A 16047-nucleotide genomic window follows, 5' to 3' on the forward strand; every position below is an offset into this window, starting at 1 on the left:
AGACCCGAAGGATCCTTCGAGTTGAAAACATAAATAGAGGTCTTTGACGACACCCTTCCGGTAGTGAACCAGACTACCTGTCTAAAGACCCCACTCAAGAGAGTCTGGTGGTACAGGCAGCTATTGCAACTTCGACGCAAGCAGCTTATCCTACGATCCCTCCAGATAGTGATGACAAGAGAGTAGATGGATGGGCAAGGATGTATTTTCTGCAGGGAATATGGCGTTCAAATCAGCCAACTCCACATGTCCCCATGCAAAATTCTCATTCACTCTATGTGACTGCATTTTCATGGCGGCAGAGCACTTTCCCGAGGGGGAGGAAAGAGACAGGTTCTTGGCTATTGTTAGAGATGGCAAAGAAGCCATGTGTGAGTCTCTTCAGTCAGGTCTAGATTCTGATGACGGCATTAGCAAACCCATGGCTAATAGCACTGTAATACGCAGATTTGGGTGGTTGTGGAAGTCGGGTTTTGCTCCGGATGTGCAATCCAGACTCCTCAACCTGTCCTTTGACTGGTCTCCCCTTTTTGGCAACAAGGCTGCCGATAGCCTTGAGGTTGCAGACCTCCAAGGCAGCAGCCAGATCTTTAGGCGACGCTATTAGGCAGCCTCAGCCGTTTCGCCTCAGTGGACAGCCTTGGAGGTGTAGATCTTTTTGCTACTACTCCTCAGTTGGAAGAGCGAGAGGAATGGCTGGTCAAGGAGGCCAAAGAAGATTCATTCGTGGTGGACGAGGGAGAGGTGCGAAGCCCACTTAAGCAGGGGCATCTTTACTATCAGCCACCTCAAAACCTCTCTGAGGTCTTGAGTCACAGATCACCAGTGGGCGGCAGACTGTCTCAGCATCTATAAGAATGGCGATCCATTACTTCGGGTGCTTGAGCATTGGAAACCATAGCCCATGAGTGCTGCCTTCCTTTCATTCAGAGACCTCGGAGCAATCCACTGGGAGCCACTCTTTGCGGATTCCAGATCTGCTCCTTGTGCAGGAACTGTTAATTCTGCTAGAGAAAGCCACTATAGAACCAGTGCCTGTAGCGGGGAGGAACAGAGGATGGTAGTCTCAATTTTTCCTATTACCCAAGAAGGACGGAGGACTGAGACCCATCTTGGACTTGATATTTGACTTGATGTTTGAATAAGTTCCTCAGGAAGGACACATTCAAGTAGGTCACACTTTCTCAGATCCTTCAGGCCCGCCAACTCCAGTACTGGATGGTGTAATTGGTCTTTCAGGATTCTTATTTTCATGTGCCAATACATCTCAAGCACAGAAAATGCCTGAGGTTCGCCGTTGGCGGTTCTCATTATCAGTTTTGAGTTCTGCCATTCGGGCTAACCTCCGCTCTGAGGGTTTTCACCAAACTGATGGCGGTGATGGCAGTGAGTCTCAGGAGACGGGGGATTCAAGTCTACCCCTACCTGGACGATTGACTGATCAGTCCTGCATCATCTCAGCATGACATGCCACTCTCTTCACAGACTGGGCTTCTCCCTCAATTACAAGATGTCCCATAGGACACCTTCTCAAAAGCTCCAATTCATTGGAGCTGTACTGGATACATCTTTGGGAAAGCTCGCCACCCGAGGTGAGGGCTCTAGACATTCTGCAGATGGTCACCAAGTTTCAGATTGCTCAGCATTTCCCGGCCTTTGATTTTCTTTTTTGAATTTTTTTTTTCTTCAGTAGATTGGCCTTGTTATCCTGTGTATTTCTGGTGCCAGAGGCCCGCCTGAGAAAGAGATCCCTTCAATAGGCCCTCCAGAACACAATGGTCCCAGTTCTCGGGGAAACATGTCGGACCTACTTGAGGGAGAACCCTTTTGGCAACCATGGCCAGAGATAACAATAGTGACAGATTCCTCACTCACGGGGCGGGGAACCCACACCAACAATCCATCGGAGTCCAAACTACATATCAATCTTTTTGGAGCTGAGGGCAATCAGACTAGTGCTGAAGGCCTTTCTACCTTCTCTGCAGGGAAATAATGTCCTGATAATGACGGAAAACAAAGTGGCCATATACTACCTCAACAAGAGACAAGGTGTAGGGTCACTACCACTGTGCTGAGAGGCAATGCAGCTCTGATACTGGCAATTAAGAAGGAATCTCTTGATCAGCAGTTCACCTAGCTGGAGAAGAGAACACAGTGGCGGACGGTCTGAGCAGGCATAGCAAGGTCTCCCACGAGTGGGAGCTGACTCAGGTAGTCCTTCAAGAGATTTTCACCTTTTGGGGAACCCCTCAAGTGGATTTGTTCGCAACCAGTGTCAACCGCAAGTGCAAACTGCTCCAGGGAATTTCCCCCCAAGAGGATGTCTAGCAGACGCGTTGGTAGTGGACATGGAGTTTCCACTCCTGTATTTGTTTCCTCCAGTCCCTGTCATTCCTCACGTGATCAGGAGATTGAGAAAGATCGGGAAACTAATTATCCTAATTGGGCTAGGAGGACATGGTACCCGGACCTTCTGTACATGTCCATCTGTCCTCCAATATGTCTTCCAATAAGAGAGGACCTTCTCTCGAGGGAGGAGGGTCAGGTTCTCCATCCAGAGGTCAAGACATTCAGCCTTCTCGCATGGTTTCTGAAAGGCTGAGATACAAGGATTGGGACCTATCGGATGACGTAATGGAGATTTTCGGCCAGAAGGCCAGCAACAAAGCCCTTGTACCGTTGCTGTTGGAACTAATTCTGCAACTGGTGCAAGGACAAGAATGTAGATCCTTTTCTGTGCAAAACACCATAGGTGTTATCCTTTCTACTACCCTTAGCCAATCTGGGGGTGCAGGGTGGAACTATTAAAGGCTATTTAGCGGCGCTATCCATCTTTAAGCACCCGTCAGAAGAATGTTCATATTTCAAAATTCCACTGGTGACACAATTTCTAAAGGGACTCCCTTTCAGGTTCCAGTTTGGGATCTCAGTCTGGTACTAACATTTCTAATGTGTGCACCCTTTGAACCTTTACACTCATGTCCTTTAAGGTTGTTAACTTTTAAAGCCATTCTCTTGGTAGCTTTAACTTCAACCTGTAGAGTGTGAATTGCAGACACTTTCATCCAAGCCACCATTTACTATCTTCCATAAAGATAGGGTAGTTCTGATGGTTAAGCCTTCAATTTTACCCAAAATCATCTGATTTTCACATAGGACAGAATTATCTAGGATATCAAAACTTTGTATTGATGATCAGCTTTTTATTGCCATACAGGCCACAAGCTGGGTCAGGCTCTTACTAAACAGACCTTATCCAGATGGATCATTCTGGCAATTTCGGAATGTTACAAACTGACAGTCAAGGATCCTCCTGAAGGTTTAAGGGCCCATTCCACCAGGGGCATGGCTACAGCCCTGCTAAGGGGTGCACCGATTAAAAAATATTTGTGAGGCAGCAACGTGGTCTAGTATTCACACGTTCACCAAACCATTACTTCATTGAGTCTTCCCTTGGGCAGGATGGAAGCTTTGGTAAAGCTGTCATATATTTGGTTAATGAAAACCATTAAAAAATGAACTTCTTACTCCCTCCACCGAATCTAATACTGCTTTGGGAGTCCATCAAAGATGAGGAATACGTGGGAGGGCACAATCCAGTCGAAGAACAAGTTACTTACCCCTGGTAATGTTCTTTCGACTGGACTTTCCTCCCGCGTATTCCTCATCACCCTCCCAACCTACCCCACAGTAGCATTTCCCAAGCTATTACAGCTTTCGCTCCTTATTAGTTGAGTACGGTCTATCCTGTGGTTATGCGTGTATTTCGAAGGGATTGTGTCCTCCGACGTATTCCTTATCTTTGATAATTAGTCTCCAGCTTGCTGGCCTCGAAATTTTTTCTCTGTAGAGGGCGCTGCGCGTCGAAGTCCGCCGAGTCGATGTCCCTCGACAGCCACCGTATCGGTGCCAACGTCACCATGCCCATAAATAGCCATGCGCAGCCTCCGTTGCTCGGTTCCGTTTTTCCGCGCTTCGTGGTGCCTCGGAATATCGTTGTTCAGTCAGATAAAACTTCTATATTTACTCGAATATGGCTTCTCCATCGGAACCGACGACGCCGCGGTCCGGCTTCAAAAAATGCTGAGACTGCGGTAAGAAAATGTCGATAACAGATCCACACAGGATCTGCTTGTGGTGCTTGGGAGCCGAGCACCATTGTTCGGAGTGTGAGGACTGCATGTCCATGACGGCGAAAGCCTTGAAGGAGCGCATGGGGAAGCTCGAGAGAGGTAAGTCAGTCAAAACCTCCTCGAATGTTTCTTCGGCTGAGTCGAGGCATTCGTCTCCTCGCCGTCGAAAGCATTCCCATTCCAGATCTCGAAGTACCTCCCACCATTCGTCGAGTTCGAGACACTTAAAGAAGAGACGTCGAAGATCCTCTTCCTCGTCATCTTCCGTTTCCCCAGAAAGGGTCTCCTGCCCCACAAAACACAGCTCTCAGGCTGAGTGGGAGGAATTCAGGAAGAAAATGCTAAGTGTCTTCGAGAAAGCGGCCTCGACCCCCTCGAAGACAGCTGAGGGTGATACCCCGGGTGAAAAACCCAAAAAATTGAAATGCTGCGAGTTGCTGCACCCGGCGAAAGAGTCCACCCGAGAGCGCCACGGGCCATCGGGTAAGAAGGCACCGTCTTCGTCGTCGAAGATCCCTTCGACGCATGGATCGGCGCCATCGACGCCGTTGTCGAAGGGTTCTTCGACGCATCGGTTGATCAACTCGACGCCATCGTCGACGCTGATGAAAGAGAAAACCACGGCTACTTCACAGCCACCGGTGATACCAAGAGCCTCAGGCACGACGCTGAGACCGTCGTCGACATCCTCGAGTAGGATCCCGATCCTCTCGAGTTCTTCGAGGTCTCTTCCAGTTTTCTCGACACCGTTCTCGGCGCCTTCGAAGCCTTTCACATCGGCGTCGACAACATCGACGTTTTCTCGCCCAATAATTACAAGTTTGGCTCCTTCTGCCTTAGAAATGGGTTTTACACCATTTCCGAGGTCAGAGTACCCTGGATTATCTTCAATCTATGAAGAAGGGGAGGATTCTGACCAGGAAATCTTCGGATTGCAGAGGACCACACTACCTGTTTCAGAGATTTGACCTCTGAGGAAAGAAGGTTGAAAGACCTACAGGAATCATTACATGAGGCAAGTGGGCTGGACACTTCCCCAGAAGTGGAATTTGTTAAACCAGACCCAGGGGAACATGACGAAACACCCTATAGAACCCTGATGGCAAGGATTATTGAATTTATGGGTTGGTCTGCGCCTTCACCTGTTTTTCAACAGGATGACCTGACAGACATATTAGACAAAGGTCCACAGGAGGATCCTGTGGTCCCCTTCCATGCAGTCTTACAAAGAAAGATTTCATCTAATTGGGAAACTCCTGAGGTTATCCCTGCAGTCAATAAAAGATTGTCAGCCAAGTATAGGGTAGCGGCGGCTGACCCTGAATACTTATCAAAATACCCGACTCCAGAGAGCCTGGTGGTTCAAGCGGCAACTTCATCAAGCAGCAGGTCCGCTTACCCTACTGTCCCACAGGAAAGAGATGACAAAAGGTACGATTCTATGGCAAAAAGTCTTTTCTGCTTGTAGTATGGCGTTGAAGTCCATCAACGCCACCTGTACGCTCGCCAGGTTCAGTCACACACTGTGGGAGTGTGCTTCATCAGCGGCTGACTGCATACCCGAAGGAGAGGAAAGGGAAGCCTTCCTTAACATTATCAAAGATGGCAACGATGCCATGTGCGAGTCACTTCAAACTGGCATCGATTCTGCTGACAGTATCAGCAGGGCCATGGCGGCAAGTACGACAATCCGCAGTCATGCGTGGTTGCGAAAGTCTGGCTTTGCTCCAGATGTACAGGCCAGACTTTTGAATATGCCCTTTGACGGCTCTTCTTTATTCGGTAAAAAGGCTGATGACCGTCTGGAAAAGTTACAGACATCTAAAGCAGCAGCAAAATCATTAGGAGCTGCAATCCGCCAAACTCCTTTTCGCCCCTCCGGTACCTCTGGGGAGAGGAAAGTCCTTTCGCTATTATTGGGCATTCAGGAAAGGCAGAGGACAGCCGGCTCAAAGAGGCCAAAGGAGATCCACCCGAGGTGGACGGGTCAAAAGTACTAAAGCCGCAGCAGCAGGTGCCTCTTTACCCTCGGCATCTGCATCAGCCGCCCCCAAACCACTCTGAGCTCTTTCCACACAAAACACTTGTAGGGGGCAGGTTAACTCACCATCTGACGGAATGGCAGGCTATGATGTCAGATGCTTGGGCATTAGAGACAGTTGCCCAGGGTTACTGCCTACCCTTTCTACACATCCCTCAGAGTCAGCCACTGGGGCACAGCTCTCTAAAAGTTCCAGATCCGCTCCTCTTGCAGGAAATTATAGACCTGCTAGAGAAAGGTGCCATAGAACCGGTACCTGTAGCGGACAGGAACAAGGGCTGGTACTACCCCTACTTTCTCATACCAAAGAAGGGCGGAGGACTGAGACCCATCCTGGAGTTGGGAGAATTGAACAAGTTCCTCAGGAAGGACAAGTTCAAGATGGTAACTCTCTCTCAGATCCTTCAGGCCCTCCAGCTCCAGGACTGGCTGGTATCTCTGGACCTTCAGGATGCTTATTTCCATGTGCCAATCCATCTCAAACACAGGAAATACCTGAGATTCGCAATTGGTGACTCTCATTATCAATTTCGAGTTCTGCCATTTGGGCTGACCTCCGCCCGAGGGTCTTCACCAAGCTAATGTCGGTAGTGGCTGCGAGTCGAAGGAGGGAAGGGATCCACGTCTACCCCTACCTGGACGATTGGCTGATCAGGGCTGTATCTTCGGAACAAGCTCAGATCCAGCTAGATTATGTCTGCCACTTCCTTCACAAACTGGGCTTCTCCCTCAATTTAAAGAAGTCACAGATGATACCATCACAGAAACTCCAGTTCATTGGAGTGGCCCTGGGCACTTCCCTGGGAAAAGCCTCGCCACCAGAGGTGAGGGCTCAAGATATTCTGCAGATGATCAACAAGTTCCAAAATGCCCAACGTCTCCCAGCCTTCGACTTTTTGAGGTTGCTAGGCCTCATGGCATCCTGCATCTTCCTTGTGCCAGAGGCTCGCCTGAGAATGAGATCTCTTCAGTGGGCACCGAGAACTCAGTGGTCGCAATTCTCAGGGAGAATGACAGATCTCCTCTGGATTCCAGACAAGGTAGCCCACGACCTTCTATGGTGGGCCCATCCAGAGAACATCTTGAAAGGAGAACTGTTTTGGCAACCATGGCCCGAGATAACAGTAGTCACAGACGCCTCACTCACGGGGTGGGGAGCCCATGCCAACGACTAGACCATCAGCGGTCGTTGGTCTCCATCGTAGTCCAGGCTACACATCAACCTATTAGAGCTGAGAGCGATCCGACTAGCGCTGAAAGCTTTCCTGCCATCAGTACAGGGGAGAAATGTCCTGATGACGGACAACACAGTGGCCATGCACTACCTCAACAAAAGAGGAGGCGTAGGGTCACTGCCACTGTGCAGAGAGGCAATGCAGATCTGGTTTTGGGCAATTCAGGAAGGAATCTATCGGCAGTCCACCTAGCCGGAGAGAAGAACTTGACAGCGGACGCTCTGAGCAGGCAAAGCTGTCTCCCACGAGTGGGAGCTAGCTCAGGAAGTCCTTCAAGAGATCTTCACCCTTTGGGGAACCCCTCGGGTGGATCTGTTCGTCACAAGCACCACCAGGAAATGCGATCTGTTCTGTTCAAGGGAATTTCCCCAGAGAGGAGCTCTAGGGGACGCGTTCGTAGTGGACTGGGAGTTCCCACTCCTTTAAGCGTTTCCATCAGTCCCTGTTATTCCTCAAATGATCAGGAGGTTGAGAAGATTCCGGAAAACCATGATCCTAATTGCCCCGGAGTGGGCCAGGAGAACGTGGTACCCGGACCTTCTAGATATGTCCATCTGCCCTCCAATCCGTCTTCCACTCAAAGAGAATCTTCTCTCGCAGAAGGGAGGTCAGGTTCTCCATCCAGACATCAGAACCTTCAACCTTCACGCTTGGCTTCTGAAAGGGTGAGGTACAAGGATTGGGACCTCCCTGATGACGTCATGGAGGTGTTGCTTTCGGCTACAAGGCCAGCAACAAAGTCTTTATACCGCTGCCGTTGGAACAAATTTTGCAGCGGGTGTAGAGAAGGGAATATCAACCTGTTTCATGTGGTAAACCAACAGTGTTATCGATTCTACTCTACTTGGCAAACTCAGGCCTTCAAGTTGGCACTGTAAAAGGCTATCTCGCAGCGCTTTCAATCATCAAGCGCACTGGGGAGGAACCATTGTATTTGAAACTACCTCTAGTAATACAATTTCTCAAGGGATTAACTAATGTTTATCCTCCAAAACCATTCCAAGTTCCCTTATGGGACTTAAATTTAGTCTTAAACTTCCTAATGGGTACTCCATTCGAACCACTCCACTCTTGTACGATGAGATTTCTCACATTTAAAACTGTTCTATTGGTAGCACTAACATCTGATAGGAGGGTGAGCGAGCTACAAGCTCTCTTGTAACCCCCCCTCCCCCAATACAATTTTCCATAAGGACAAAGTTGTCCTACAGGTGAAGCCTAATTTCCTCCCAAAGGTGGTTTCTGAATTTCATATTACTCAGAAAATTACCTTACCTTCGTCTACCCTCCTCCCCATCCGGGGAAAGAGGAAGAAAGGCTACATAGGCTGGACCCAAGGCGAGCTCTGAGCTTTTACATCAGCAGACTGTCAACGATTAGGCAAGCAGACAAACTGTTTGTAGGATACTCGGGGTCACAAGTTGGGACTACCCATAACAAAACAGACCATTTCCAGGTGGATTATTTTGGCCATTCTGGAATGTTACAAACTGGCAGGGAAAGAGCCACCCCAAAATCTTAGGGCTCATTCAACCAGGGGTATCGCAGCCTCTTCGGCCCTCCAAAGAGGGGCACCGGTCCGAGACATATGTGCGGCTGCCACATGGTCGTCCGCACATACGTTCACAAAATTTTACAACCTGGATTCCTCCACTAGTCAGACCAGATTTGGAAAAGCCGTATTACATGCGGTTCATTCCTAAAAGGGATACATGACATTATTACTCCCACCTCCAATTACATGCCACTGCTATGGGAGTCTATCAAAGATAAGGAATACGTCAGTCAAAGGACACAATCCCTTCGAAGAACAAGTTACTTCTTACCTTGTAACGTTCTTTTGATGGGATGTTCCTCTGACGTATTCCTTATCACCCCTCACATGCATCCCCGCAGTAATACTTCCCTTGTGGTTGCAGCTTACGCTCCTTCATGGTCAATAACCAATTCAGGCATGACTTATCTTATGCTACAAAACGGAACTGAGCAACGGACGCCGGGCGTGGCTATTTATGGGCATGGTGACGTTGGCGCCGATACGGTGGCTGTCAAGGGACATCGACTCGGCGGACGTCGACACGCAGCGCCCTCTACAGAGAAAACATTTCCAAGGTCAGCAAGCTGGCGACGAATTATCAAAGATAAGGAATACGTCGGAGGAACATCCCATCGAAAGAACGTTACAAGGTAAGAAGTAACTTGTTCTTCTACTGTAAGAAAAAACGTAACTGATGCTAAAGGGTGCTGTGCGTGCTATATATGCCTTTGATGACATCCTCGAGACTGAGGCCCTCGAGGGACATCAAGCTGACTGCATCGACGCACAGCGCCCTCTGCCAAAAAAAAAAATGCTTAAGCTGGATATCGAGTATCAACGATGAGGAATATGTGGGAGTAACATCCAGTCGAAAGAACGTTACCAGGGGTAAGTAACTTGTTCTTCTCCATCTCTTAAAAATATCCTATCCTGGGGACTAAAGTCACTCTGTCTTCACTAAAGCATACCACTCTTCTGGGCTCACTGGGGTACACTCCTCTTCTTGGAACACACACTTGCTTCTTTCTCACTGCAGCCCACCCCTCTTCTGTTATCATAGCTTCTCCTCTTTTTCCCAATGCAGCCCACCTCTCTTGCGGCTCATGAGTTCTCCTTTCTCGCTGTAGAACACCCTTTAGTATGGTTACCAGACATTTGATCGAAAAAAATTGGTCGACCAGACAAATGGTCGAACCAATTTGGTCGAAAACCAAATGGTCGATTTTTTTTTTTTTTTTTTTTTTTTTTATTTTCACCCCTTTTTTTGGGGGGGGGGGGTCCCCCCCAACCCCCCTTTTTTTCTAAAAACCCCTTTTTTTAAAAAACGAAAACCCGAAAAATAAATATATAATTTAAAAAAAATCGTTTTCGACCAAATTGCGTCGACCAAATGTCATTCGACCAGTTTTCAGTCAACCAAATGTCTGGACACCCTTTAATATGGTTCATGGCCTCACATCTTCCTCACTTGCATACATGATGCATCCAGGGAGATGCAGTACAAATACTGTTTCTTTGTGACTTGGTAGTTCCTAACTAGTTTATCTCAAAGGAATTTGGGGAATTGTTGGGTCTGGTCCCACTGAACATCATGGGTGTGGTTTAGAGGCACTCTCTGGTAGGTCCTTTGGGAAGATTTCAATTCTGCAAGGTCCTTGGCCGCCTTGTACAGTAATTCTTCGCCTTGCACCAGATAATATTCAAGTTGTTTAGATGGTTGGGGTGGGCTCCAGGGCCCTGTCCGCCCTACATTCAGGCATATAGGGGACGGGATACATGGTTGACCCTGTGACTTTGTCACACCTGTAACTCAACCTGAAACAAAAAACAAATGCAAGCCGGCTTGAAATAGATTTGTTACTCACTGGGTTGTTTCTCTGTTCCTGAGCCTGTGTAGGCTGGAACAGCCACTGAGTTCTTACTGCTGAGCCTTGGGCTGGCAGTTTACTCGTTCTTAACCTCATGGGCCCCCATGGTTGTGGGTTTCTGCAGGACCCTTTCTACCACCTTTTGCCATAGACTTCCATTAGGACAGATCTGTTGTACTTCCTTTCATCCTGATGTTGCTGTGTCTCGAATCTGGTACTGTAGCCCTTAAAATGTCTCCTTTGGCAACCCATATAATCTGTTGTAGTCTTCTCTGCACCTGTGGCATAGAACTCAGATGACTTTTCCTCACAGCTATTGCTGTGCCTGAAGACTTTCCTGTTGGTAGCTTTTGCTGCCTAGGAACACTCTACCAAATTACTTTTACGAGTACTTTTCTGAAAAGTGGCATTTTCCCTAGGTTCCCATAGCCTCTCCACAGTACCCAACAAAAGAATTTTAGTACTTGCTCTTTTTTCAGTATTTTTTAAACCTTGGTATTCACCCCTGCCTACAAAAATGCTATGTTTCTTTGTATAACTGTTGGTTACTATTGTATGTTTTCTAAGAGTGTAAGAAGACTGTATGGGTCTGATGCTATAAACCTAACCTAACCCTGCATTTTGGTGGATCTCTACGCTAGCCTTTTAAAGTTCTCCCTCTAGGTGCTGTTTTTAATGTCTTGTGTGCACTATTGTGACTGCTTTCTGTGTGGCATTTTGGGGTCCCGAGTATAGCTGGATGAATGTTTTTGTTCTCTAGGGCTCCCTTTTCTCGTCACCCCTTAGCCTATAGGTATAGTCCCTACCAGGTAGTGGGCTTATTTCGAGCTGGTTGGGGCTTAACATTTCTGTGTTATGCATAGACTGTATTTTACTGTTATGTTTAACCTAAATTACTTATTTTACCTGATATTCTATGTGTAAAAGTATATCCATGTGAATATTTGTCAGTATACCAGCGCTATGTGTACCTTGGGGTAACTATTGGGAATATCACTGCTTCACTGCCGTACTTTTTCCCTCCCTTGAGTTAAGCCTGACTGCTCTGACACAAGCTACCACTTGGAGTGCTTTAGTGTACCTTTTGGTTTGCAACTCCGTTTTTATCTTTAGGTTGGATGGTTGCATATCCCATACCAAAGGGCTTTGCAAAAATCTCCCCAACAAATTCTATATATGTCCAACTGCGATCAATACAAAATAAAATATAATTAGTTTTTTGCCTTCATAGCTGTCATTAATATAGGGACATGTTTATGTGTGATCAGACCTCATTACAATTGGTCATGATTTCAGGTGGGTCGGTTCACGTCCGGCTTGTGACTTTCAGAGAATATTTTTACAGTTTGTTGAATCTATGTAATTAAAGGGGATGGAAAATGCAGACCAAATTATGTGCTTTTTAAGTTAACATTGGTTGACAAATACCCATCAAATATAATTTGATCGGGTTGCGCAAATTGCAGCAATTTCTTCTCTTTAGCAATAATTTGTTCTAATTTATGTGAACATTTCTGACTTCATGTTTGTTGTTTCTTCAGACCCAGAGTATAGAAAGTTTTTGGAAACCTATAGTGTGGACGACGAGAAATTCACTTCTACACCTGAAACTTTACTTGAAGAAATTGAGGCGAGAAACAAAGAATTAATAGGTATGCAAAATCGGTAGGTGTTATGAAATGAGTCTTATCCAAATGACCGTTTCGTTTGTGATTTAGATTTTTGGACACACTAAGAAAAACTAGAAGTTTGTTTTAAATTATTAAGAACCATTCAGAATTTAATTTTCACTAACTAATTTTTACAACTTCTGTAAGTGAGGTTCAGGTAATTGAAAAATCGATTTTTCATAGTTTGTTGTATGCAATGTGTTCTGGATTCTCTCGTGTTGGTGTCAAGGGGGTTATTCAGGAGGGGATTGCGCCTAAAGTAGCAGCACAACAATTTTATTTGACAAGCCAATTTGAAGGTCTTCCATTGTTATGGAGTAGTTGATTTCTGCAGCATATGAAATGCATCCTTCGAAGGGATTGTGTCCTCCGACGTATTCCTTATCTTAGATATAAATCCTTCAGCTTTGCTGGCCTCGGAAAATTTTTTCGCCAGAGGGCGCTGCGCGTCGATGATCGCCGAGTCGATGACCCTCGACGGCCTCCGTGCCGACGTCGACGTCATCCTGCCTATAAAGGCCGCGCGCAGCGTCCGTTGCTCAGTTCCGTTTTTCCGCGCTTCGTTGTGCCTCGGAACACCGTTGCTCAGTTCTCGTCAAGATAACGTATATAATAACTACTATTTACCTCGATATCGATGGCATCCTCCTCCGACCCGACGACCCCTCGGTCCGGTTTCAAAAAGTGCCGAGACTGCGGGAAGAAAATGTCGTTGACGGACCCTCACAGGGTCTGTTTGTGGTGTCTGGGAATCACGCACCAGAGTTCGGAGTGTGAGGAATGCCTTTCCATGACGGCGAAAGCCTTGAAGGAGCGTAGGGGGAAGCTCGAGAGAGGTAGGTCAACTTTAACTTCCTCGAAAGCTTCTTCGGTAGAGTCGAGACGTTCGTCTCCTCACCATAAAAAACACTCTCGATCTAGATCACGAAGTGGCTCCCACCACTCGTCGACATCGAGACACTCGAAGAAGAGACGTAGGAGATCCCCTTCGTCATCTTCGTCGAGTTCTCCTGAGAGAGTTCATTGCCCCACAAAACGCAGCTCGCAAGCTGAGTGGGAGGAATTCAGGAAAAAGATGCTAAGCGTCTTCGAGAAAGCGGCCTCGTCCCCCTCGAAGACAGCTGAGGGTGATACCCCGGGTAAAAAACCCAAAAAATCTAAACGCCGCGAGTCGCAGTACCCGGCGGAAAAGTCAACCCGAAAGCGCCTCGAGCCATCGGGAGATAAAGCATCATCGACGCCATCGTCGAAAACTCCTTCGAAACAGAGGTCGGCGCCATCGACGCCGTTGTCGAAGGATTCATCGGCGCATCAGTCGATCGAGTCGACGCCGACGTCGACGCCGATATCGACGCCGGTGAAGGAAAGAACCACGGCTACTCCACAGCCAACGGTTAGACAAAAGACCTCCGACTCGACGCCGAGAACGTCGACGTCGTTCTCGAGCAGGACTCCGATCCTTTCGAGTTCTTCGAGGCCTAGTACACATTTCTCGACGCTTTTCACGGCGCCTTCGAGTACTTTCACGTCGGTGTCGACGACATCGACGTTTTCAAGGCCTGTGATGATGGCTCCTTCTGCATTGGAAATGGGGTTTATACCATTCCAAAAACCAATGTATCCCCCTTTAACCTCGATTTTTGAGGAAAGGGAGGATTCAGACCAAGATATTGATTTACAGAGGACCACATCACCAGAGCCAGAGACTTTCGCCTCTGAGGAAGGAAGATTAAAAAATCTTCAGGATGCACTTCAGGAAGCTAGTGGCTTGGACACTTCTCCTGAAGCAGAATTTATCAAACCAGACCCAGGAGAACATGTGGAGACTCCATATAGAGCTCTGATGTCTAGAATCATAGAATTTATGGGTTGGTCTGCACCTTCTCCTGCCTTTCAGCAGGATGACCTCACTGACATACTGGACAAGGGCCCACAGGAGGATCCTGTGGTTCCATTTCACTCTGCTCTACAGAGAAGGATTTTGACAAACTGGGAAACGCCAGAAATTATCCCGGCAGTAAATAAAAAACTGTCAACAAAATACAGGGTGGCTAGTTCTGACCCTGAATATTTGTCAAAACACCCTACTCCTGAGAGCTTGGTTGTACAGGCTGCAACCTCATCAGGCAGCACATCTGCATACCCCACTGCTCCGCAGGATAGGGATGACAAAAAGTATGATGCCATGGCTAAGAAGGTTTTTTCTGCCTGTAGCATGGCGTTAAAGTCTATTAACGCGACCTGTACGCTCGCTAGGTTCAGCCACACCCTTTGGGAGTGCGCTTCATCAGCGGCTGACTGCCTCCAAGAAGGAGAGGAAAGGGACGCATTTTTAAACATCATCAGGGATGGTAAAGATGCGATGTGCGAGACCCTACAAACTGGCCTAGATTCTGCTGACAGTATCAGCAGGGCCATGGCGGCAAGTACCACAATCCGCAGGCATGCGTGGTTGAGGAAGTCTGGTTTTGCCTCTGACGTGCAGACCAGGCTTTTGAATATGCCCTTTGACGGTTCTACCCTCTTTGGAAAGAAGGCGGATGACAGTTTGGAGAAACTGCAAACGTCCAAGGCAGCAGCCAAGTCATTGGGAGCTGCTATCCGTCAGAATACCTTTCGTCCTTCGGGATCATCGTGGAGAGGACGGTCCTTTCGTTACTATTCCTCATATGGAAGGGGCAGGGGACGACCGGCTCAAAGAGGCCAAGGAAGATTTACCCGTGGTGGACGGGGTAGGGGAAAGAAAGCCGCACCCGCAGGAGCAGGAGCCACTTTACCTTCGGCAACTGCATCAGCCGCTTCAAAACCACTCTGAGGTCTCCCCTCACAGAACACCAGTAGGGGGCAGGTTAACTCACCATCTGACGGAATGGCAGGCTATTACGTCAGATGCCTGGGCTCTGGAGACAGTGGCCCAAGGTTACTGCCTGCCCTTCCTACATATCCCTCAGAGTCATCCACCGGGGAACAACCCTTTGAAGCTTCCAGATCCGCTCCTCTTGCAGGAGGTTTTAGACCTGCTAGAGAAAGGTGCCATAGAACTGGTACCTGTAGCGGAAAGGAACAAGGGTTGGTACTCCCCCTACTTCATAATACCAAAGAAGGACGGAGGACTGAGACCCATCTTAGACTTACGGGAATTGAACAAATTCCTCCGAAAGGACAAGTTCAAGATGGTGACTCTCTCTCAGATCCTTCAGGCCCTCCAGCTTCAGGACTGGTTGGTATCTCTAGACCTCCAGGACGCTTATTTCCATGTGCCGATCCATCCCAGGCACAGGAGATACCTGAGGTTCGCAATTGGCAGCTCTCATTATCAATTTCGAGTTCTGCCATTTGGGCTAACCTCCGCCCCGAGGGTCTTTACCAAGCTAATGTCGGTTGTGGCTGCAAGTCTAAGGAGGGAAGGGATTCATGTCTACCCTTACCTAGACGATTGGTTGATCAGAGCTGTATCTTCGGAACAGGCTCAGAGACAACTAGATTATGTTTGCCACTTCCTTCACAAGCTGGGCTTCTCCCTCAATTTAAAGAAGTCACAGATGATACCATCACAGAGACTC

At 47.8% G+C, this 16047-nt stretch overlaps 1 protein-coding gene across 5 annotated transcripts in view; it reads left to right on the forward strand.

Moving 5' to 3' along the window:
- UPF3B (UPF3B regulator of nonsense mediated mRNA decay) overlaps window positions 1-16047 on the forward strand; it is a 747911-nt gene that overhangs the window by 268520 nt on the left and 463344 nt on the right. For all 5 annotated transcript variants that reach the window (XM_069612697.1, XM_069612693.1, XM_069612694.1 and 2 more), the window contains one exon: window positions 12356-12466. In XM_069612697.1, the coding sequence (XP_069468798.1) occupies window positions 12356-12466 (111 nt within the window). The remainder of the gene's footprint in view (window positions 1-12355; window positions 12467-16047) is intronic.

Source organism: Ambystoma mexicanum, chromosome 5p, assembly GCF_040938575.1.
Source record: "Ambystoma mexicanum isolate Mex_15411 chromosome 5p, UKY_AmexF1_1, whole genome shotgun sequence".
Classification (NCBI taxonomy): Eukaryota; Metazoa; Chordata; class Amphibia; order Caudata; family Ambystomatidae; genus Ambystoma; species Ambystoma mexicanum.